Source organism: Eutrigla gurnardus (genome assembly GCF_963514095.1).
Source record: "Eutrigla gurnardus genome assembly, chromosome: 5".
In the NCBI taxonomy this organism is placed as follows: Eukaryota; Metazoa; Chordata; class Actinopteri; order Perciformes; family Triglidae; genus Eutrigla; species Eutrigla gurnardus.
In genome coordinates this window covers 468,480-492,470 of record NC_139919.1, presented here as the reverse complement: position 1 = coordinate 492,470, position 23,991 = coordinate 468,480, and the positions used below count along the sequence as shown (strand labels likewise).

At 43.9% G+C, this 23,991-nt stretch overlaps 1 protein-coding gene and 1 long non-coding RNA gene across 5 annotated transcripts in view; both read right to left on the bottom strand.

The window, feature by feature from the left end:
• Positions 1–23,991, bottom strand: part of LOC311013486 — a 196,720-nt gene that overhangs the window by 6,875 nt on the left and 165,854 nt on the right. The window lies entirely within an intron of this gene.
• LOC311013455 (storkhead-box protein 2-like) overlaps positions 1–23,991 on the bottom strand; it is a 166,466-nt gene that overhangs the window by 6,875 nt on the left and 135,600 nt on the right. For all 4 annotated transcript variants that reach the window (XR_014597129.1, XR_014597130.1, XM_084009542.1 and 1 more), the window contains exon 3: positions 1,509–3,885. Coding sequence is in view for 2 of the 4 variants with exons in the window: in XM_084009542.1 (XP_083865668.1) it covers positions 1,509–3,885 (2,377 nt within the window). In the remaining 2 variants the exon portion in view is untranslated. The remainder of the gene's footprint in view (positions 1–1,508; positions 3,886–23,991) is intronic.

Here is a 23,991-nt window from a genome sequence, read left to right as displayed (position 1 = left end):
TTACTGAAGCAGCCCGATGTGAAGTGGTTAGCACACACATAGAAGCTAACACGGAGCGTAGCCGTAAAAATGAAATGCAAGAGACCAGACCCGGACCGTCATGCAAGGCGCATTGTCAGACATGTCCCAGTGAAGACGCACCAGAGCGCATGAGACAGAGGGAGGATTGTCTCCAGCTCACCCGCACCAGGATTTATTCACGGAGCACCAGCCAGATCACCCAGCGCCATGGATAGGTGTAGAGACCAGAGAAAACCCGTTTTTCATAATATGGCCCCTTGAAGTGTCTGCTCCAGGTGATGCAAGGTCACAATCAAGACATTGTGTCTCTTATGTCGAACACAAAGTTCTTACCTTTAACCTAGACACAATACAGACACTGTAGCAGCGTCCTCAAGAAGACTTGGGCTTCTTATGCCCTGGCCAGGAGTACTACAAACCCTGTATGACAGACATTCTCATTTTGTCAGGAATTCACATTGAATCAAAGTAGGAGGTTTTGTTGTGGTAGGATACATATTGCGCATCAAGCCCTTAATTTCCTGCATTCTGATCAAATATGTATTCTCCTGTAGAAATGGTGAGGGTTAGGATCGGGAATGACTATGGGTATCGGATGCAACATTTGATTGGTCTATCCTGTGTGATCTTTCACCTTACACTGTCCTGACAGTAAGCTTTGCTATGCATACTAAGCACGCTTGCCACAGACATTTCCTCATTTTCAGTTTGTAGTTTAAGTGTGCACTGGGCAGCTGTATTAAATCTAAGCATTGGATCAGACACTTAATGCCAGATTGGGATTGGGAAAGCTCTATTTGTCAACTCTATCGCTTAAATAGTGGTGCAGTATACATCAGTGGTGTACAAAATCCACACTCAAAGTATCACATTACTATGCAATATATCATCATCATCACCATCTTCGTCGTCGGCGTTCCCAGGACAGTGTGGAGATATAATCCCTCCACCTTGTCCTGGGTCTTCCCCATGACCACCTGTCTTTATTTTTCAACCTTAGCGGGCTACTTTTTGCTCACAACCCGGTGTTATGATATAAAATGATGCTAATGTCAGTAATATCCCTTTACTGATTTCTATTAGTTAGTTAACTATTGAATTTAACTTGTATTGAGAATAATTAATTATTAAGGACACAGCCTTTGAGCTATAGTTATTTCTAAAATAATTTACTTACATATGTTGAAAGCTAAAGCAAATTAGTTTTGATACTGAGATATACAACTATATTGAATGCTAATCAGCCTGTCTTATTTCAGTCTGTTGATCATTTTTAACAACTGCACAAAGTAGGGCATGATATATTCTTGGATATGTCACCAAAAATCTTAAAAAACTAAAGACAAATTAATGAAAATGCCGTGCTAACAATCCTACAATGCAATGTACTGCATTTGATGAATGTAAAATCAGAGTGGTAAATGTGATTATATCATATAGCGGACAGGAACTATGGGGTATGTATGCAGTATGTAAAGACATGTTACCGTGGTGAGTTGAATCCACTGTCAACAGTGACGGAGCTGGAGTCCATACTGTCAAGTCGAGCAGAATGGGCCAACTGCTGGTTCTGACTTGGCTCCGGAAAGTTCTCTTTAGCACCAGGAAAAGTGAGGGTTCTTTCAAACCTCCTCTGCAGATCCCTCTCCTTCTCTCTCTCCAACAGCCACTGCATTGTCCCTGCGCCACCTCCTCGCATCCCAATAACACCTCCTACAGCCTTTTCATCCTCTCCTCGACTTTTAGATACCCCCTCTTCGAGTTCATCATCGTCTGAAACATTGTAGTAGTCAAAGGAAGCCTCTGCAGCACTGGTGGTCGGTTCAATTCCTTGTGGGGGAGCAGAGGGTGTGGCCACCAGAGGTTTGGGAGCATCAAAGGCCTCCTGGGAATCAAGTACATCGCAGGACAATGACAGAGTGGAAGAGGAGAGGGCAGGGAGTTTTCTCAGTGAGCTGTAGCCGGACAGAGGAAGGCTAGGAGGAGGTTTGAAGAGTGTTTCTTTACTAAAGATCTCCTTACGTTTCTCCTGACCAGAAGAGGCACTGTGGAGAGGCCTTCCATTAGGAAGGGGGGTGTCAGGGATAGAAAGGGGTATTGGAGGCAGGCTGCCACCCTTAGGTCCCACCTTTGACAAGGTCTCCTTACTTTCTAGTGGGTGGGGTGTCGGTCTGTCCATTTGCCTGTCAGCGCTTCCTCGTTTCAATCCATCATGGCTATTCTTGCCCAGAGTTCCCAGTGGGTTTACTGCTGGGAGAGTAGCCTCAGAGGAACCGCCACATTGGAAGTAATCATCAGGAGGGACAATGGTGGGCAGTGGTTTGGGTGAGTATGCCGGCAGGCTGTCCCTGCTCGTACTCTTCTCTAAACTCCTGCCACCATCCAATCCCAAAGAATCCACAGGCAGTTTAGCTGAGAGGGGTGTGGCATTAGAGTAGTGAGAAGAGCTCTGATTTGCTCTTAGGGTGCCATCGCTAGTATGGTAACGGCTCCGGTCGTCATAATAATCGGGCGGTCCTATCAACCCAGCTCCAAGTGGTCCTTTGGAATTGTCCATGGATCTTGAGCGCTCCTTTGCCTTGTTGCTGCGCTCATTTCTGGACTTCCTCTCCTGGGTGTGGGAGTGTGAGCGGTGGACTTTGGAGTGGTGGGCTGATGGGCCATGGCTTGGCTCAGGGAAAGGCATTTCTGTGCGTCGCTTGGCGAGCTCTCCTGACACATCCCATTCTGGCGTGACAGGCAGGTGAGAGGAGTCAAGAATGTTGGGGTTGCTGTGTGCCAGTTGAAGGCGAGCTCGTTGCCTCTCCATGGCCAGTGCATGTTCCCTCGGCGACCGAGCCAGTGAGGATGAGTAAGCTCTGTAGTCCCTGTCGACCAGCTCCAGATGGGAACCATCACTTGGCTCACCACGGGATGCCCTTGTCTTGCTATGGGAGCGGCTGAGTTTGGTCTGAGATGGTTTCCTGTGTCTACCTCCACTCCTCCTACTCCTGGAGCTCTGATTGGCTGACGACGCTTTGTTCCTCTGGGCACGCTCTTCTTCGAGTCGCTTCATGACTGCTGTGTGCCGGGCGAGGTTCTCCACGTTGAGGTCAGGGTTGATTCGGCGGATGATCTCCATCTCTACATGTCGTGGCAGCTGGCTGGGCACCTCCTCGTCACGAAGCGGCCACTCCTCTGGGGGGAACTGTGCAGAGAAGGTGGCCAGCTGCTTGGCCTTGTCCTTCTTAAAGCTCAGACGGAACAGCTTCAAACCAAATTTCCGACTTCCTGTACCACTTCCTCCCCCTACTTGTTTCTCTATCTCTCCAGTTCCTCCTCCCCCTCCTCCTCCCCCTCCGACCCCACTTCGGTGTTTGGTGTGCGTGTCCGTCTTGAAGGGGAACACAAGGGTGCTTCGACTCTTTTCTGTGTTGCCCCCTGCCTGCTGAGGAGGTGTTTGTGGGGAGTGCTGGGACGAGTACGCCTCCCAGTGGTCTTTTGGTGATCGACGCTGCAGGGTGGTGTGGTGGCTAGGGGGGTCGTCTCCACGGAAACTGTTGTTGTTGTAAAAAGTATCCCCACCGCCTCCACTGTGGTTTTGACTGGACTTTGGGTGTGTTCGATCGTGTATGGCTCCGGAGGTGATGGTGCCAGAGAGAGGGGAGGTGCACTGCGTCTGCTGATGCTGCTTCTGTTGGTGTCGATCAGCCGTTCGCTCGTCTAAGTGGTACCACTTGGAGCTGGTTCGGATGAGGCTCGGAGTGATGAAGTAAGTCTGAGGGGTTACAATAAAATATCCGTCAGGTGTCAGGTAGATCTTCCGCTCACGGACCAGCATGCTTAGTGTGTGGTGCAGGACCTCCTCCGTTGGTGTGGGAACACCTGAGCAAAATCAGACACAAGAAGTATTTAGAGCAGACATAATCCATCCATCTCCAAGGAATCACATTCAGGAGAAACAAACAAACAAAACATGAATTATTTTCCATTTACTAAATGCAAACTGGTCACACAATCACAGTCTGGGATATGTCAATGATTAGCAAAAATATTGATTTTGATGCTTTATTATTTTTTGTGTAGTGTCAGATTTTAAAAACACACACTGACACTATCCGAGTTGAATATATTCGCTCAACTGTCTGCCAGTGCTCAAAAACACATGGAGGAACTAAGGAATATTACATGTGTTTTCCCTGTATCCCAAAATTGGAATAAAGGCTCAATCTGTTGGAAAACAATAAAAACTACAATTTTGAAGCCTTGACTTCAGAATGAAAGCCTAAAAAGTTGCTGTAATGGCAGTGTGATCAAAAATTGTAGCTTTTCCTGGTTTCAGTGGGACATTGTTCTCCTAAATTGCTGAGTCAGAGTTGTGTTAACAAATTTAAAAACGCATCACAGATTTCTCCAAATACTCATATACACCACTCTCTTACATCCATATCTACACACCCACATCATGTTTGTTGCATACATCTATTCCACTGGCCTGCTATGATCTGTAATACAACAGACAGTAAATCTTTGGAAAAGGGAGGAATTGTTTCTGTGTTCCCAAAATAGGAAAATGGCTTGATCTGGTCGAAACTAGTAAAAATTACAATTCTGCAGCACGAATTCCAGAATGACAGAAAAAAAATCATGACTGTGTGCTGCAATGGCCCTGGGGTCAAAAATGACAGTTATAATGGGTTTCAATGAGGACATTTTTGTCTCAATGTAACAAAAGTGTGTACACAGTGTATTATAGACATAATATAGAAGGTTTACAAAAAAATTATTTCCCCCAAAAATACCCCCTTGGCATAAATGTATGCCATAAGCAGTAACACAGCCAAAATGATCGCAAACAAGAAATGAAAAGGACAAAACAGTCCCCAAGGGTCACAAAGTGTTAATGTGCAAACCCACATTTTTTACTTTTTGTTGCATAAGAGATATTTAACTATTGCTTTAACAACAAGTTAATGTTGAGCTCTGCAAATGCAGTAATAAATAAATATTGAAACAGCATGCATCCTTCCACAGAAATGTATAATGTAAAGGTGATAGTGAGTCAGTCTCAGATTGTCTCAGAGTACCCGAAAGCCCATTTCTAATATTGTGCAGTGATTGTCCAGCTGTGTGGAGGAGTGAAATTAAATTCTCGCCTTGTTTTTCATTCTCCACAAAACTATACCTGTCACTGTTACCATGTACTGACTGACTGAACATGTGCACCATTACGATACATCATGTCCATTAGAGTTTAACACAGCACTGAAACTGCCCTCCTCAACATAACCAACAGTTTGCTTTTAACCACAGACAGGAAAGTGCAATTTTGAACCGTGTCAAGCTGTCAATGCTGTTAGCTGTGCTGTCAGCGAATGCTAGTGCACTCTTTAAACTCAGTTAACTCTTAAAACTCATTCGAAGACCACTCCAAAGCTCTATAACTCATGGGTCCAAAGAAGGCTATTGCGGCTGAGGAACTCAAGGACATAAAAAGTCGCTCAATTTTACAGTATCATCAAGTTATACACATCCCCAGAATTTTATTTACTTGCCACAAACAAAAACACATTATTCTCCTTGACCTTTTGACCTCAAGTCGTCAAACCAACTGACACATACAGGTGGATGTCCCTAATGTGCCACAAGGCTTATTTTTTTCAGATATGTCATTTTGGCAATTTTTTCATGATTAAAATAAGTTAATAAATGTATTATAAACGTATTATTCTCCTTGACCTTTTGACCTCAAGTCATCAAACCAACTCTGAAACATTCAGATGGATGTCCCTCATGTGCCACAAGGCTTATTTTTCAGATATATGACCTTTGAATCGCGCCAGGCAATGGTTTCTGGGATCGGCACATGAGTGACGCACAAACTTAAACTTGAAAAAAATATCAATGGCAATGAAAAAGTACAATCTTAGTTTTTAGCATTAAAATAATCAGCATAAATCTCTGAGTGAAGGAATTAGGGTATTTGTAGCCATATACATTTATATTGTTCTCATCCATTTCAACTAGCAAGGCATTATGGGAAGTGATGTTTTTAAATGCAATGCGTACATATGCTACTACATAGTCATACATGCAATGAAATGCAATGCCTGACAGGCTAAATTACACAGACATGATGTAATAATAATAATAATAATAATACATTTTATTTATGGCACCTTTCAGGGCACTCAAGGTCGCCTTACACAACATATAAACAGTCATTTAAAAAAAGCAAAGGACACATATAAGTGCAATAAAAACAAAATAAAATCAGAAAACTGCAGGGTGGAAGATAACTTAAAGTGAGTATGAGAGTTTGAAGAGGTAGGTTTTTAGACGGGATTTGAAGATGGATAGAGAGTTAATGTTCCTGATGTCGGGGGGGAGGGAGTTCCAGAGGCGGGGGGCAGAGCGGCTGAAGGCTCTGGACCCCATGGTGGACAGACGGGCAGAGAGCACAGTGAGGCTGATGGAGGAGGCAGATCTGAGTGCCCGGGAGGGAATGTTGATGTGGAGGAGGTCAGAGAGGTATGGGGGTGCGAGGTTGTGGATGCCCTTGAAAGTGTGAAGCAGGATTTTAAAGTCTATGCGAAATTTGACAGGAAGCCAGTGGAGTTGTTGAAGAACGGGCGTGATATGATTGATGGAAGGAGTTCTGGAGACAATGCGAGCAGCTGAATTCTGGACCAGTTGGAGCTTACGGATGGACTTGTGGGGGAGACCAAAGAGGAGGAATGTAGAAAAAAAAAAAAAAAAAAAACAACAACACTGAAAGTTATACAAATCCCCAGAATCAGCACAACCTCAGCTAACTGTGTGTATCACTCAATAAATACGTACACTACAATAGGGGATTTTAGCCCATACATTAAAAATAAATAAAAACGCACCTTGAATTTTTACACATTTTATAAAAAAAACCCCACTGCAAACCATAATAACGAAAGAAAAGCTCAACATAGAAAGTTTCACACACTTGTTTGGATTGTTCTAGAAGTTATTTGAAGCTTCTAGCTCCTTCTGTCTATGAAATATGGATATTATTTTGGGTAGTGTCCATGGGCGTTTTTTTTTTGTTTGTTTTTTTTTAGCTTGAAGTCTCCAAATCCATTCCTATAACTGTTGTTGGCTGTTATAGGACACCATCAGCTGATAATGGGGCTCTGCCCTCTTTAATGAAACTCCTTTCAGATTTGAACTCCAAGGAATTAGTAGCCCTGGGAGATTTAAATTTGAACTGGTTGCAACCAGTTTCTGATGATTTCAGGGCTTACTGTAATTCACTTAATCTATTCCAGATTGTTGATAGTCCCACACGGCCAAACATAAAAAATACAGAAAAATCATCTTCAATAGATGTTATTTTAACAAATGTTCCCCACAAGTATTCCACCGCTTCCATATTTGCAAATGACATCAGTGACCACTGTGTTGTTGCAACAGTTAGAAATACCAAAATACCAAAAACCAAACCACGTATTTTACTCAAAAGAGATTTAAAACACTTCTCAGAACAAGGATTCTTTCACGACTTATTTTACTTTGACTGGGAGAAAATTAGTCTAATTGCAGATGTTGATCATGCTTGGGATTTCTTTTATGAGGGTTTTAACAGTATAATTAACAATCATGCTCCACTAAAAAAGTACAGAGTGAAAGGCCGCAACAATGCTTGGTTCACACCAGACTTATCAGATCTCCTGCAAATACGAAACCAAGCATGGGCAAAAACCAGAAGATCCAAACAGGACTCTGATCGGCTGGTTTTCAGACAGCTGCGCAATGAATGTACAGTTAAAATTAGAAAGGCCAAAGCTGATTATTTTCTTTCTCAAACATCAAATAATCTGAACAACCCATCAAAATTTTGGAAAATTATTAAATCATTATCAGAAAATAATAATAAAGGTGTGGAGCTTCCCCCATGCATTGTAACAAATGAGGGGAAAAATAACAGAAAAGGCCAAAATGCTCGATTGTTTTAATGAACACTTCATAGCCTCTGGGTTTTTATTTGAGTCATCCTGTCCTTAACATGACTGCTCTGTATGAGCGGGTTGGATGGTCCTCCCTATCAATTCAGTCAGAAAGCACGTCCATCGAGTGAGATATGTACGGGGAAATCCGTGTGTAGACCACGGGAGGTCAGTGGCATTGATTTGCATTGGCGTGATTTGCGTGGCTATTTCACGGATGTCTGTGAGACCAGGCTGCTAGTCTGTGTGTTTCTGTACGGTCTTTGCTTGGTCATCCTGTGTTATCCCAGATATGCGTTCACCACCCGATCTGTCCTGCCAATGTCTTCTGGTCTTGTCTACGCCTTGGATTATTGTTTGCAAGTTTTTTTGTTTTTTTTGTCTATGCTTTGGATTATCTCGTTCTTTGTTTTTCATAGTGTTTTTGCCTGTTTGGCCTCCCGAAGTTTTTGGATGTTTTTGCGTAGTGTTTTTTCCCGTTGTCTCCCTTTTAGTTTTTTGGACATTGTTTTTGCTTTGTTTTAGCTTATAATTTAAATAAAACCTTTTTTTAAACTGCATTTGGGTCCTTACCTACTTCATTCCGAGTACAACCGGGACAGTATCGACACTTCATGAGGCTGAAAACTAAAGAGGCTGAGAATAGATATAAAGCAGGGGTCCCCAAACTTTTTCCTGTGAGGGCCACATAACTTTTCCCTTCTCTGATGATCCTTCGATGTCGGCTCTTCCTATCATTGTGAAGCAGAATTCACCAAGCGTTGGATTGTTCACCCACTAATAGGGAACGTGAGCTGGGATTAGACCGTCGTGAGACAGGTTAGTTTTGAGCCAGTTTGTAACAGAAAAAGTTTGACGATCGCAGGGGTGCCTAAACGTAAAAATGTATTGTTTTCCAGAAAGCCACACATAACCAAATAACCCTCTCTGGGTTCTTCACAGAAAAAAGTCAGGAAATAAATAATAACACTATTAATGAAATAAATAATTATCAAATAACCCTCTCTGGGTTCTTCACAGAAAAAAGTCAGATAAAAAAGAATAACACTATTTATGAAATCAATAATAATCAAATAATCCTCTCTGGGTTCTTCACAGAAAAAAAAAGTCAGGAAATAAATAATAACACTATTTATGAAATCAATAATAATCAAATAACCCTCTCTGGGTTCGCCTGGACTTTGCAAGTTTCGTGCACCGCGCAGGCTCGCGCAGGCACACCTCCCGTCTCGCCCACCGGCGCAAGTGGGAAAGAGGGAGGAGAAGAAGGCGTGAGTGGGAGACGAGGAGGAGACGAGGCGTGGACTGGGATTAATACAGCCGTTTCAGATCTTCACCAATCAAATGAGCTCCTCTCCTCTCCTTTAATGCGTTAGGGGAGGTTCAGTGTAAGATCCGTCACTTGACAACCCGATGACAGAAGCAGCGCCGCCGCTCCCACCACGCGCATCACGCGCTGTGCGCGCGTATCATAATAATAACAATGCCCATATTATAAAAAACAGGAGAGAGAGAGGGAGATGTTTTGGTCCGAGAGGCTGAGTTTCCGTTACGCGTGCCATCCGCCTTTGATCTGACGTCAGATGTGACGGGACAATCTATATAGATATACATTCATGTGTTGATTCAATTAGTTGCATTAAATAGTGTTTGTTGTGATTATTTATTGCATTTAAATGTGCCTGGAACTGTGGAAACCTGCCTGTGAGGTCTCGGTGACGTGTGCGCACTGCGCGCCGTCAGCCAAACTTCCGATCCGCCAGCTGTGATTCGCATTGAATCAATCAATTTACGCCTTGCGCCTTGCGCCGAAAGTAGACCAGGTTGGAGCTGGCGGGCTTTCAGCGCAGTCTCGGCGAGGCTTTTTGCCACGAAACTTCCGCTACGCCAAGCTGAATCTGTGACGCCTCCCCCTGCTGCGCCGCCACACCCATCTTGGCGCAGGCGATCCACCAAACTGCCAAACTGACGGTGCGCAAGGCTGCACGGGTCGAAACTTGCACTGCGCCGGCTGCGCCGCCCTGCGCCGCCCTGCGCCGCCCTGCGCTGGTCTACGAAACTAGGGCCCATACAGTGCATGACTGCACTGTATATGAAAAAAAAAAATCAAAATGCATCTCTGGTATTGTTCAGGGGGCCGGGCCAAATGTGGAGGCGGGCCGTATCCGGCCCGCGGGCCGGGACCACTGAAAAAGAAATAAGTTAATTAATATGATAAGGACCAGTAAAAAAGCACATTATAGGAATATTCTGGAAAAGAATGAAAACAATATTAAAGGAATATGGGAAAATATTGAACAGTGTTATAAAAAATGTGTCTCAACAAAATAATTATCCCAAATACTTTGTGGATAATGAAAAGGAAGAGTATAACATGGAGGTCGTGGCCCACAGCTTTAATCTTTTTTTTTCTTCTTTTTTTTTTTAATGTTGGTCCTGACCTGGCAGGAAAAATTCCTGATCAAGAGACATCTGAGGATGTTTTAGAAAAGCTAAAAAAGAGAAATCCTTTCTCAATGTTCCTCACAGCAGTGGATGAAAGGGACATTGTTGTGAAATGTAAAAACAAAAGGTAATCTGAATGTGATGACTGTAGTAAAAAAGGTAATTGAGGAATTCAAAAACCATTTACATACATCTGTAATTTATCATTTCAAACTGGTACATTTCCAAGCAAGATGAGCATTTACAGAGCAAGATACATTTACAAGCTCCACTTCACAAATTACAGACCTGTCTCATTACTTTCACTTACAATTTACTTAAAATTCTCCAAAATCATTGAGAAATGCTTAAACAATCGACTAGATCAATATCAGTGGCTTTATTAGATTCAATCTAAGAAATCACAACCTCTAGAGTTAAAAAACAATGTGCAGTCGGAGTGTTCATTGATCTATCGATCTACCGATCATCGCGGGCCAACCATTCGCACTGACATTCACATCTACGGGCAATTTAGAGTCATCAATGAACCTATCCCCATCCTGCATGTCTTTGGACTATGGGAGGAAGCCGGAGAACCTGGAGAGAACCCACGCTTACACGGGGAGGACATGCAAACTCCACACAGAAGGAACCTGAACCCGACCCGGGAATTGAGCCCGGGACCCTCTTGCTGTGAGGCGACAGTGCTACCCACCACACCACCGTGCAGCCCTGTCTCTAAAGTCACTCAAAAAGATGTTCAATCCCTCAACGTCACAGAAGATATCAACATGACCCACATGCCCCAGAACAGTTTTAGTGCAGCAAATTCTCATGGTGTGAAAATGTAAACAAGGTTGAGAAGGCAGGAGTTTTTTTAATGCGGCCCAATTATCTGATGACACATGTAAACACACACACACACACACACACACACACACACACACACACACACACACACACACACACACACACACACACACACAAAGTCTTATTTTGTCATGAACATGAAGGCAGCAGTCTCTGCTATCTATATCAGAACAAAATTGCCATTTTTGTCACAGTGGCTTGTATCCTGCAGTTTGAAAAAAATTATGAAAATGCCTAATTTTTTTCTGGTTTGTGTCATGAGGCATGTTTGTACCTCAGTGGAAAACCATATGAAATGCATAAATTCAAAACAAATCAATCAAAAGAATAGGCCTGTTTATCACCAAAGATGATTTAAGTTTATTTTTGAACAATTTAGTTTATTTTGATTTCTTGTTTGTGTTGAGATTTAGATAATGAAAAACATCCCATTTATCCTTACCTTTTTTTCCCCCGTTTCTTTTTTCTCATCTTTATTCCTGTTTATAGTCATTGACCGAATGTGTTAAGAAATTAACATTTATATGGGAACTATATACAATGTCAAGTTTTTATCCGATTCCTTCCTTAATCGATGGAATAATCGATAGATTACTTGATTACAAAAAGATTCAATAGCTGCAGCCCTAAATCAAAGTCAAATATTTTTTTAGAATATGAAATTATAGTGTATTTTTCAAAAGGCGTGATATGGAAATTTTGTACTTCTTGATGAGAGATATCTGAACTGAAGACTTACACATGAGAAGGTTTGGTGTGAATGTAAATGTGTCCTGTGACCTGTGGCCTGTGGCCATTTGTGTGTGTTTTGCAACCCATGTGTGCCTTGCGACATAGTTGTGGTTTATGACCCAGGTGGGGTTTGTGACCCATGCAAGGTTGAGTTAAACATTTGAGTTTACGACTTCCATCCCTGTGAACTGAGTGAAAACACACCCACAAGAAGATGGATAAATATCATGTTTGTCTCACAGCACGACGAGTCTACACATTGTAACAGACCAGCATGTTGCTCTGTGAATTCTCCTCTTGATCAAGATTAAATCCCTGTTTGGACCTTGAGCTGACTCCGATCTCCTTCCTCCAGTTCTATACCAACGGGTAATTATTTTAACACTTTGGCGCCCAACGTGGGGCCCCAATATCTTTCCCTCTCTTCGTACCAGAGGACCTGAAGACCTTAAGGCAGAGGAACTAGAAACCCTCTGAAAAGACCTCCACCGCGGGGCTCATATAGCCTCGTTTTGGACAGAGAGGCCAGGTCCTCTGAAGAGGGGGCGGTGACGGGGCTAACCACAGAGGGGAGACGGACCAGCCAGGCAAACAGAGTCAGGGACTCATCGAAAGGGTAAGAAATTTCTAATAAGTAAAGCAAGTCGGGAACTTGGGGGATCCATCTCTTAGAATAGGTCAGAGATCTAATAGGAAAAAGGAAATAAATAGGAATCAAGCCAAGGCTTGGGGGAGCAGGACTCTCTTAGATTTAGGGCAGGACCCTAAATCCAGGTAAGCTGTTTTTGGAAGGACAAAGATTAAACTAATCCCGAAGGCCTGCGAAAACAAAAAGACGTCAGGGAGGGTCAGAGACCCATAGGTAAGAGTACTCAAAAGGAAAAGAAATGAAGAAAAAAAAACGGTGAAATAAAAAAAACGTTTAAATAAAAATACGTATTGAAAATAATTAAATAGATAAATAAATAAATAAACAAATAACTAACAAATTCAAGCTGGGAAATTGTAATAGTTGTTTTAAATTGTTGTTGTGAACCTGACGAGGTTCAATATAAATGAGATGCAAAATGAATGAGCCAGAAAGCTCTAGATAATGTAAAATATATAAAGAAGTGGGAAAAAAAGTATGGGTTTAAAGGAAAGTTGCAGGTGGAAGAGTGCAAAGAATTGGTAGAAAAAAATAAAGGAAAAGATAGGAAGAAAAGAAGAAAAAGGAAAAGAAAAAGATTCAGTATGTAATAAACTTTATCCTGTTTTGTACTCCAACCGAGATAAACAGGATGACAAGTATGTGCCTCTGGGTCTCCACCCTCCCCCGTACAACATCCCTCAGCTACCACCGCCTCTTGTCCAGGCCTCAGCTCCACTCCTTCGCCCTCCCTCTCTCTTCGCATCTACTCTCTCCACTCCTGCACCGATAGAAACAGCCGTAGGAAGCACCTAATTGGTGTTGGAACTGCTGGGATACAAGCTACGACTGACCATGAAAAACCAAGAAAGGCGGAAGAAAAAAGGCAAGTGAAGTAGAATAATCAGAAAAGATGAAGGCGGTGGTAGACTGCCTACAGACAACTATCTTTTCTATGGCCATGTCCACAAACTTAGCAAAATTTGAACCCCGTGTAAAAGCCAGATACTATTATATGTGGATGACATCTTAATAGCGTCTAAAACTGAAATAGATGGCAAAACTGACACTTTAGCTCTATTAAAGTTCTTAGCTGAACAAGGACATAAGGTCAGCAAAAATAAATTACAATTGTGGCAAACGGTTGTAAAATATTTAGGTTTTAATATTTCACAGTCAGGTAAACATCTAGACGAAAAAAGGAAAACAGCTATTTTACAAGCACCAAAACTTACAACCAAAAGACAAATGATGTCTTTCTTAGGTATGACTAATTTTTGCAGACAATCGATTGCTAATTATGCTGAAATAGCACAACCACTCCAAAATACTATATATGACCAACCTATGGCAGCTCAAGACAAAATAACATGGACTCAAGAAACGAATGATGCTTTTGTTAGACTCAAACAAGTTCTAGTGAGCTCTGCAGTATTGCTTTCCCTGATTACTCAAAGCTGTTTGTTCAGACTTGCGATGCAAGATCTGGTTTTATGACTAGTGTTCTAACACAACCATTTGGAGGAAAACAGAGACCTATTGCATATTATTCATCAAAACTTGATAACATCACAAAGGCTATGCCACCTTGTTTGCAGGCAGTACAGGCAGCTGCACTCAGTGTGCAGAGTTCTGCTTCTATAGTGTTATTTCACCCACTGACACTTATGGTGTCACATGCGGTCTCAGCACTTCTAATGCAGAACAAAATAGCCTTTATGTCACCAGCGCGACATCTTAGTTGTATGACTATCCTACTGTCACAGCCACATCTCACTATAGAGAGATGCACTACATTAAACCCATCAACCCTGCTACCAAATGAAACAGATGGAATAGCACATGATTGTGTAGGAGAAACTAGTGCTAGAGTTTTACCAAGACCAGATCTCACCGATGTACCACTTGATGCTGCTGATATTGTGATATTTGTAGATGGCTCATGTAAAAAGAATCCTGACGGGACAAATGTAAGTGGATATGCTGTAGTAACATCTGACAAGGTTTTGAAGTCAGGCTCCTTACCGTCGCATTTCTCTGCGCAGGCAGCAGAACTTGTTGCACTTACAGAGGCGTGCAAAATAGGGAGAAATAAAGATATAACTGTATATACAGATAGCCAGTATGCATTCTCGACACTTCACGTGTTTGCACAACAGTGGAAAAATAGAGGCATGGTAACATCTACAGGGAAACCTATTACACATAAAGATCTCATTTTGCAGCTACTGGATGCCATTCAACTGCCAAGAAAAGTTGAAATATGCAAGTGTGCCGCACATACTACAGGTAAAGATTTTATTTCAATGGGGAATAGAAAGCGGACGAGGAAGCAAAATAACAGCTGCTATTTAGGAAAATGTAGATGACATTTATACTACTGAGACTACGCTTACAATAGATCATGACATTTTGAGAGACATGCAAAATAGTTCACCTGAGACTGAGAAAAACATGTGGCGAAATAAAGGAGCCACACAGACAGAAACGGGGATTTGGGAGAGCCTCGACGGAAAGCCTATATTACCAAAAAATGTATTTAGATTTGCTGCGATATTGAGTCATGGGATTACCCATGTCTCAACAGGAGGGATGGTATCCACAATAGAGAACATTTTTACTACATATGGATTTCACAATTACACAAAAACATTTGTGCCTCATGATTGATATGCTCTAAGCATAATGCTCAAGGTAGACTACGTCCAAAACCAGGTAAATTCCCAGAAGCGACATACCCATTCCAATGTATCTGTATGGACTTTATTGAATTGAACAGAGCTGAAGGAAAGAAATACTGTTTAGTGATAGTGGATATGTTCTCCAAATGGGTAGAAATTACACCAACAGTGAACAATGATGCAATAACTGTGGCCAAAATTCTAGCTACAGTCATAGCTCCAAGGTATGGTTTTCCAGAAAAGATTTATTGTGATAACGGTCCTCATTTTAGGAATCAAGTAATACAAAAGCTATCGGAAATATTTTCAATCCAACTCAGGTTCCATTGTAGCTATCATCCACAGTCAGCAGGACTGGTGGAAAGAAACAATGGAACTATTAAAGCAAAACTGAGGAAGGCTATGGAAGAAACAGGGAAGAGTTGGGTAACATGTCTACCAGCTGTAGCATTACGCTTACACATTCAACCTAACAGTACAGGATTATCACCATTTGAAATATTATATGGAAGGCCATTTAGGGTACCGCTAATGGATACGAAGGGAGATGATACAAGATTGACTGAAACAATCGTTGACTACATGTCAAAAATGATGAAGAACAAAAGTATTATGTCTACAGTATCTCCTCCTACAGATCCAGCACCAACAGTAGGGCCAATAAACCCAGGAGATTGGGTGTTTATCAAAGTCCTGAGGCGAAAGAATTGGTCAGCTCCCCGCTGGGAAGGACCCTATCAAGTGTTACTGTCTACACCCACAGCAGTCCGCATAGCTGAAAGACAGACTTGGATCCATCTCACACACTGCAAAAGAGCACAAATACCACTGTCAGATAAGTAGAAACATTCACCATGCCGGATTTAAAACTATGCTTGATAACTGTTTTATGTGTGACCACAATTGCATTCCTTATTTCAAATATAGTGACACAAGGCCAGGTACATGATAAAATGAGGGAAAGAGCTATAGGAATACAATCCAGGTGGGACACTAGTGGAGGTGCAGTGATAATAAAATGTACTTAAGGGATGAATTGCATTGCTCAGATTAATGCATGTCAGGTTTTCCCCTGTTCAGGACAACACTTTTACTGTCTGGAGACAGAAAAATATATGTGTCACCACGGCGGCATGCACTACATATCGAAGTGTGTTGGGTAGAACTGTTCATATAGGTGGGTGTGCGTGCGAGAAGTGGAGTTGGGTAATTGCTAATACAGGACCACGGGATTGGGGATACAACCCAAATTCTAACTTGAAAAACCGACTGAAAATGATCAAGATACGTGTAAAACAAGATATTCGCGGAACAATTGTAATCCTGTAAACGTATGCCCTAGAAACAGGATTCACAGACTCAAATGTACAATGGATCGTTCACACAGCCCGAAACAGCAAGTTATCCTCTTCCAATTGTCTAGCATGTGCAGCAGCCAGGCCCCTTAATCCAGATAATGATCCAAAAGGTTTTCGTTGCATGCTTGATTTATACAAATCAGAGAATGCTACAAACTGCACCACTTTGAAACTTCTGTTCACCCCAGTGTCATCACAGATTAAACCACCTTGGTTTACGCCATACACCGGGAATTATACCTGCTTGACACGAAGCAAAGGTACTGTGTCAGTAGGAGTATTGACAACCTGTAAAACCATCATTGATGTAATTAAGGGCGAGAGCAATGTCACTGATGACATAGTGAATGATCAAACCATGGCCAGAGCTGATGTATGGTGGTTCTGTGGAGGTAAGATACTCAGAGCAAAATTACCAACTGATTGGAAGGGAACTTGTGCTATGGTACAATTATTAATGCCGACATATATTTTACCATATGACACAATGGCATTAGAAAAAGTGATGATACATAATTCACGAACAAAAAGAAATGCACCAGCAGGATCTTTTGACAACAGAGTTTATATAGATGCAATTGGTGTTCCTCGAGGTGTTCCTGATGAGTTTAAAGCTGTGGATTGAATAAATTACGTCTATTATAACCAACAAAGATTTTTAAATTACACTAAGGAAGCAATTGGGGGCATACAGTTAGATAAGACTAGTTTAATGGCATGGCAGAATAGGATGGCGTTAGATATGTTGTTGGCTGAAAAAGGAGGAGTATGTAAAATGTTTGGAGATATGTGTTGTACGTTTATTCCTAACAATACAGCACCTGATGGCAGCATCACTAAGGCGTTGAATGGATTAACCTCCCTATCTGCAGAGTTAGCTGAAAACTCTGGTTTTGAAGATCCTCTGACAGGATGGCTCCAGGACATTTTTGTAAAATGGGCAGGTTCTATAAAAACTATGATGTTATCTGTAACCGTAATGATTACCATTCTAATCGTTTGTGGATGTTGTTGTATCCCCTGTTTGAGAGGACTGTTACAGAGACTCATTGACACCGCTGTGACTAAAACAACTATGCTGTACGAAAGGATCCCCACCACCGATGATCACCGAGGGGACTATGAGAATGCAGCACAAGAAAATGTTACTTCTGATCTGACAGATGATGATTTATATGGTAACCTCTTTGATGAAGATAAGGACACTACGGACTAAGAGATATATATTCTACTGATTATGATGAGGCTACAGAAAATCTAACTGAAGTTGTAGTTTTCTGAATTGACCAACTAGGGCCACTTAGGAGAAAAATATTCACAGCATTTGTACATATTGAAGGAGACCCCATTGTTTTTGTTCTTTTTACGTGCAAGGGATAGTTTAACTAGGTAGGGATAGGTCCGTAGCCAAGCCCGATAGGTTGACTAGCTTGGCGAGGACATTTATGTTTTGTTTTTGGGGGCAACAATGTAATCAAAATGCTTTTGAATTTATGCTTATTTTTATATAATTTCTGTGCCTTGTTAAATGGAGTACCTGCGGGTGGTTGCCGGGGCAGTGGGACCGTGAGAGAGTTTCCCTTTCTAGAAGGATAATGGATAATAAGAATGTTTTGAACTGCCTGATAGGGTTTTCGCTCTCACACTTCAAAATTTATGTTATGATTATGCTTAGAATCAGCATAAACAGGAGGGATATGATATGGAAATTTTGTACTTCTTGATGAGAGATATCTGAACTGAAGACTTACACATGAGAAGGTTTGGTGTGAATGTAAATGTGTCCTGTGACCTGTGGCCTGTGGCCATTTGTGTGTGTTTTGCAACCCATGTGTGCCTTGTGACATAGTTGTGGTTTATGACCCAGGTGGGGTTTGTGACCCATGCAAGGTTGAGTTAAACATTTGAGTTTACGACTTCCATCCCTGTGAACTGAGTGAAAACACACCCACAAGAAGATGGATAAATATCATGTTTGTCTCACAACACTTTGAGTCTACACATTGTAACAGACCAGCATGTTGCTCTGTGAATTCTCCTCTTGATCAAGATTAAATCCCTGTTTGGACCTTGAGCTGACTCCGATCTCCTTCCTCCAGTTCTATACCAACGGGTAATTATTTTAACAAGGCGGTTGGTGGTATATGATCAAAACTAGCATCTAAAGGGTACATTTTTAATTGTGATTAATTAAATCATGATATAAATAAACTGCTCAACACTTAAACACCACATGCTAGTTCTCAATGAATAACAAATATACAGTTGGAAATCTTTATTCATTACAAAGTGCAATGCGTTGACAACAAAACAACATAAGGATGATTAATGAAATCAAAATCCTCATCTTATGGAGGTCTCGATTCAGAATCATTCCGAAAATCAAAGTGGAAAATCAGATCCAACTTTTGTGGAGATTTTTCAAGAAATGTGAAAATGATCCTCAGTACTGTGTGTGGCCTCCACGTGCCTGTATGCACTCCCTACAATGCCTGGGCATGCTCCTGATGAGACGACGGATGGTCTCCTGAGGGATCTCCTCCCAGACCTGGACCAGAGCAGCAGTCAACTCCTGGACAGTCTGTGTTGCAACATGGCGTTGGTGGATGGAACGAGACACGATGTCCCAGATATGCTCAATAGTATTCAGGTCTGGGGAACGGGCAGGCCAGTCCATAACATCAATGCCTTCATCATGCTGGAACTGCTGACACACTCCAGCCACATGAGGCCTAGCATTGTCATGCATTAGAAGGAACCCAGGGCCCACTGCACCAGCATATGGTCTCACAATGGGTCTGAGGATCTCTTCCCAGTACCTAATGGCAGTCAGAGTACCTCCGGCAAGCACATGGACCTTCTGTGCGACCATCCAAAGAAATGCCTCCCCAGAGCATCACTGACCCACCGCCAAACCGGTTATGCTGGAGGATGTTGCAGGCAGCAGAACGTTCTCCGCGGCGTCGCCAGACCCTGTCACGTCGGTCACATGTGATATGGAAATTTTGCACTTCTTGATGAGAGATATCTGAACTGAAGACTTACACATGAGAAGGGTTGGTGTGAATGTAAATGTGTCCTGTGACCTGTGACCTGTGGCCTGTGGCCATTTGTGTGTGTTTTGCAACCCATGTGTGCCTTGCGACATAGTTGTGGTTTATGACCCAGGTAGGGTTTGTGACCCATGCAAGGTTTAGTTAAACATTTGAGTTTACGACTTCCATCCCTGTGAACTGAGTGAAAACACACCCACAAGAAGATGGATAAATATCATGTTTGTCTCACAGCACGACGAGTCTACACATTGTAACAGACCAGCATGTTGCTCTGTGAATTCTCCTCTTGATCAAGATTAAATCCCTGTTTGGACCTTGAGCTGACTCCGATCTCCTTCCTCCAGTTCTAAACCATCGGGTAATTATTTTAACAACATGTGCTCAGGGTGAACCTGCTCTCATCCGTGAAGAGCACAGGGCGCCAATAGCAAATCTGCCAATCTCTGTGATCTCTAGAAAATGCCAATCGCATTGCACGGTGTTGGGTTGTAAGCACAGGCCCTATTTGTGGACGTCGGGCCCTCAAACCACCCTCATGGAGTCAATTTCGGACCGTTTGAGTTGAAATTTGAACATCAGCGGCCTGCTGGAGGTCATTTTGTAGGCCTCTGGCAGTGCTCCTCCTGTTCCTCCATGCACAAAAGAGCAGATATCGGTCCTTCTGTTGGGTTGTTGTCCTTCTTCGGCCCCTTCCAAGTCTCCTGGGTACTGGCCTGTCTCCTGGAATCTCTGAAATTCTCTTGACACTGTGCTGGGGGACACAGCAAACCTTCCTACCACACTGTGTCATCCTGGATGAGTTGCACTAACTGGGCAACTTCTGTGGGTTGGAGAAACCGCCTCATGCTACCTCTAGTGGTGCAAACACAATTTAAAAAAGAAAAAAATCGTCCAGAAAGGCCGAGAACAGAAAAATCGTGGAACCCAAGGATAATTTACACAACATAGAAAAAAGAAAACAAAAAATACAAACAGACAAACAAAACAAAACAAACTGAAACAGGTGACAGGGTTTATACAGGTGCGAAGGCTGTGGTGAATAGATGGTGTTTGAGGTTATTGGTTTTGAATATGAATAAGGATGAGGTGTTTCGGATGACTGGGTGGGGGCTATCACACTGAATGCTCTGTCTCCGAAGGTATGGAGGTATTGGCACATCCCGCCTGAGGAGATCAGGCTTGCTGAATCAGTGACTTATTTTAAATCTCCGCCCTGTGATAAACTGGTTATCTGTCTGTCTCTACATGTCAGTCCTGTGATAGGCTGGTTACCTGTCTGTCTCTACATGTCAGCCCTGCGATAGACTGGTTGGTGCAGTGTTGTTCATCTTACTTTAAAAAAGTAATTAGTTACAGTTACAAATTACTTAAAGTAACTGAGTTAGTTGTAAAAGTAATTCGTTACTCAACAAAGCAACTGACGTTATTTTTATGTTCTAGAACGCTATTACGTTCTATAACATCTTTAACATCAAAGATGTTTATATTAACTGATTGAAGAATAAAAACACTATCGACAGTATTTTAGAACATTTGGTATTTATTTGAACTCAATAGATTGCAGCCTGCAACAGGATATGCATAGACATAAAAATATATAAAAAAATAAAATAAAATTCAAGTGCAAATTTAAGACACACAAATGTAAAATTGGGTAAAAAGAAACAAAAGAGAATTGAAAGTTACGAATGTAACTACGGTTCTATGAATCCTGGATGACCGCCAGAGGCGGTGCTTAAAGCACTGGATATCTCCACCTCGCGCATGCGCATTTCGAGTACCAATAACAACATAGTCACCTGTGACCCCCACGTGACACCGGGAAGGCTATATCTTCCGGTGTCATAAGAGGATCTGTTCCCAGAATCTTCTCGCGAAAACACACGGATTCTGAGTGACAAGATGCTCTGGCGGTCATCCAGGATTCATAGAACCGTAGTTACATTCGTAACTTTCGTTCTATTTCATCCTTACTGACCGCCAGAGGCGGTGCTTAAAGCACTGGATGACCCATACCAACAAGGTCACAAAGAATCCAACACCCACCCCACTCATCGGGGGTAGCAGCACTTGGACACAGGACCACACCCATCGGATGGGGAGCGGTGACGTTGACACGATAAAAACGTGCAAATGTGCCAGGTGACGTCCATGATGCCGCAGCACAGATCGCCTCCAGGGGCACCCCTCTTAGTGCCGCCCATGATGTTGAAACACTCCTGGTGGAGTGACACCTTACCCCGGATGGCGGGGGGCGGCCACAGGCCCCATAGGCATGCGTGATCGCATCCACAACCCAGTGGGACAGCCGCTGCTTGGAAAGCGCACGGCCTCTGTTAGGGCCACTATGACACACAAACAGCTGTTCCGACTGCCGCATACCGGCAGTAGCGGCAATATAAGCCTCAAGTGCCCTTACCGGGCACAGCAGCTCCGACTGACCATCCTCAGACAGGGAGTCAAAGCGTGCGAGCTGGATAGGCTGGTTAAGATGGGCACGTAAAAGCACCTTGGGTAGGAACGCCACATTCGGCCACAGGACCACCCCTGAGCCATCAGGGTTCCACCGCAGGCAGGTATCAGCCACGGAGAGGGCATGCAACTCCCCGACCCGCTTCGCAGAGGTAATGGCGAGCAGAAAAGCCGTCTTCATAGAAAGCCATTTCAACCCTACCTGGGTCAAAGGCTCAAAGGGAGGAGCGGACACGGCCTCCAGCACCAGGGGCAGGTCCCATGCTGGAGCCCTCAGGGTCCTAGGGGGACGCAGCCTCAGAGCCCCTCTAAGGAAGAGGGACACCAACCTGTGGCACCCCACTGTGGCTCCGTCGACCATCTCGTGTTGGGAAGAAATAGCAGCCACATAGACTCTTAAGGTGGAAGGAGCGTGACCACCATCCAGCAGGGACTGCAGAAACTCCAGAACAGTGGCCACAGAGCAATGTGCTGGATCTACTGCCTTATCTACACACCAGTTAGAGAACAGCCTCCATCTGTTCTCATATTGAACCCGGGTAGATGGTGCCCTGGCATTCAGAATAGTACGCCTGACGTCCGCAGGGTAAACCCTCAGCAGTGGGTCGGGCCCTGTAGCGGCCAAGCCCAGAGTTGGAGGCGACCGGGGTCCGGATGCCAAATCAGACCCCCCCAGCTGTGAAAGGAGGTCCGTCCTGTAGGGGAGGCGCCACGGAGAGCTGCAGCAGAGCCTGCGCAGCAGTGGAAACCACAGTCTCCCTGGCCAAAAGGGGGGCCACCAGAAGGAGCCTGTGGCCCTGCAGAAGTACCCGCTGGAGTGTTGGAAGAATCAGGGGCAGCGGTGGGAAGGCATCCAGAGGACACTGCGGCCAATCGTGAGCTAGAGCGTCCTGGCCAAGGGGGCTGGTCACCTCCGTCCAGGAGAACCAGAGGGGGCGATGTGTCGACTCGCCGAAGCGAAGAGGTCCACTTCCGCCCTGCCAAAAAGACCCCACAACGTCTCGACCACTTCCGGATGAAGCCGCCACTCCCCTGGTGGGGGCATCTGCCGCGAAAGAAAATCCGCGGCCAGATTCCGTTCCCCTGGTATAAATACTGCCCGCAGGCTGGCCAGACGGGGATACGCCCAAGTCAACAGGCTCCGAGCTACCTGGAGAAGCTGTGTCGACCGGGTGCCCCCTTGGTGGTTGATCTGGGCAACAGTGGACATGTTGTCCGATCGAACCAGCACATGCTTGCCCCACAGGTGAGGCAGAAAGTGAACAAGCGCCAGATGCACTAGCTCTAGCGCGTTGATATGAATGTGGTGCTGGGCCGGCCACTGCCCCTGGGCAGTCCTGCCCTGCCATACCGCGCCCCACCCCGAGAGGCAAGCGTCGGTCGTGACCATCTCCCGGCGGGATGGAATGGCGCCCAGGGGTACACCCACAGACAGAAACGACCTCTGTCTCCATGGGGACAGAGAAAAGAGGCACCGCCGAGACACCCTGACCTTCCGGTAGCCGTGCCACTTGGGGTCCAAGTGGAGGCTGTTCAGCCACATCTGTAGTGGGCGCAGAGACAGCAAGCCCAACGGCACCCCAGCTGAAGCAGCTGTCAGTTTGCCCAGGAGCTGGAGGAACTGAAGGAATGGCACCATCCTGCCACCCCTGAAGAGGGGAAGGTGGAGGAGGATGTCGTCTACACGCCGAGGCGACATGGGTCATTGGGATGGGAAAAATTTACTGTCAAGCCCAGCCGGGCCACGGCCAAAGGGAAGAAACCTGAACTGAAAATGCCGGCCGCGAA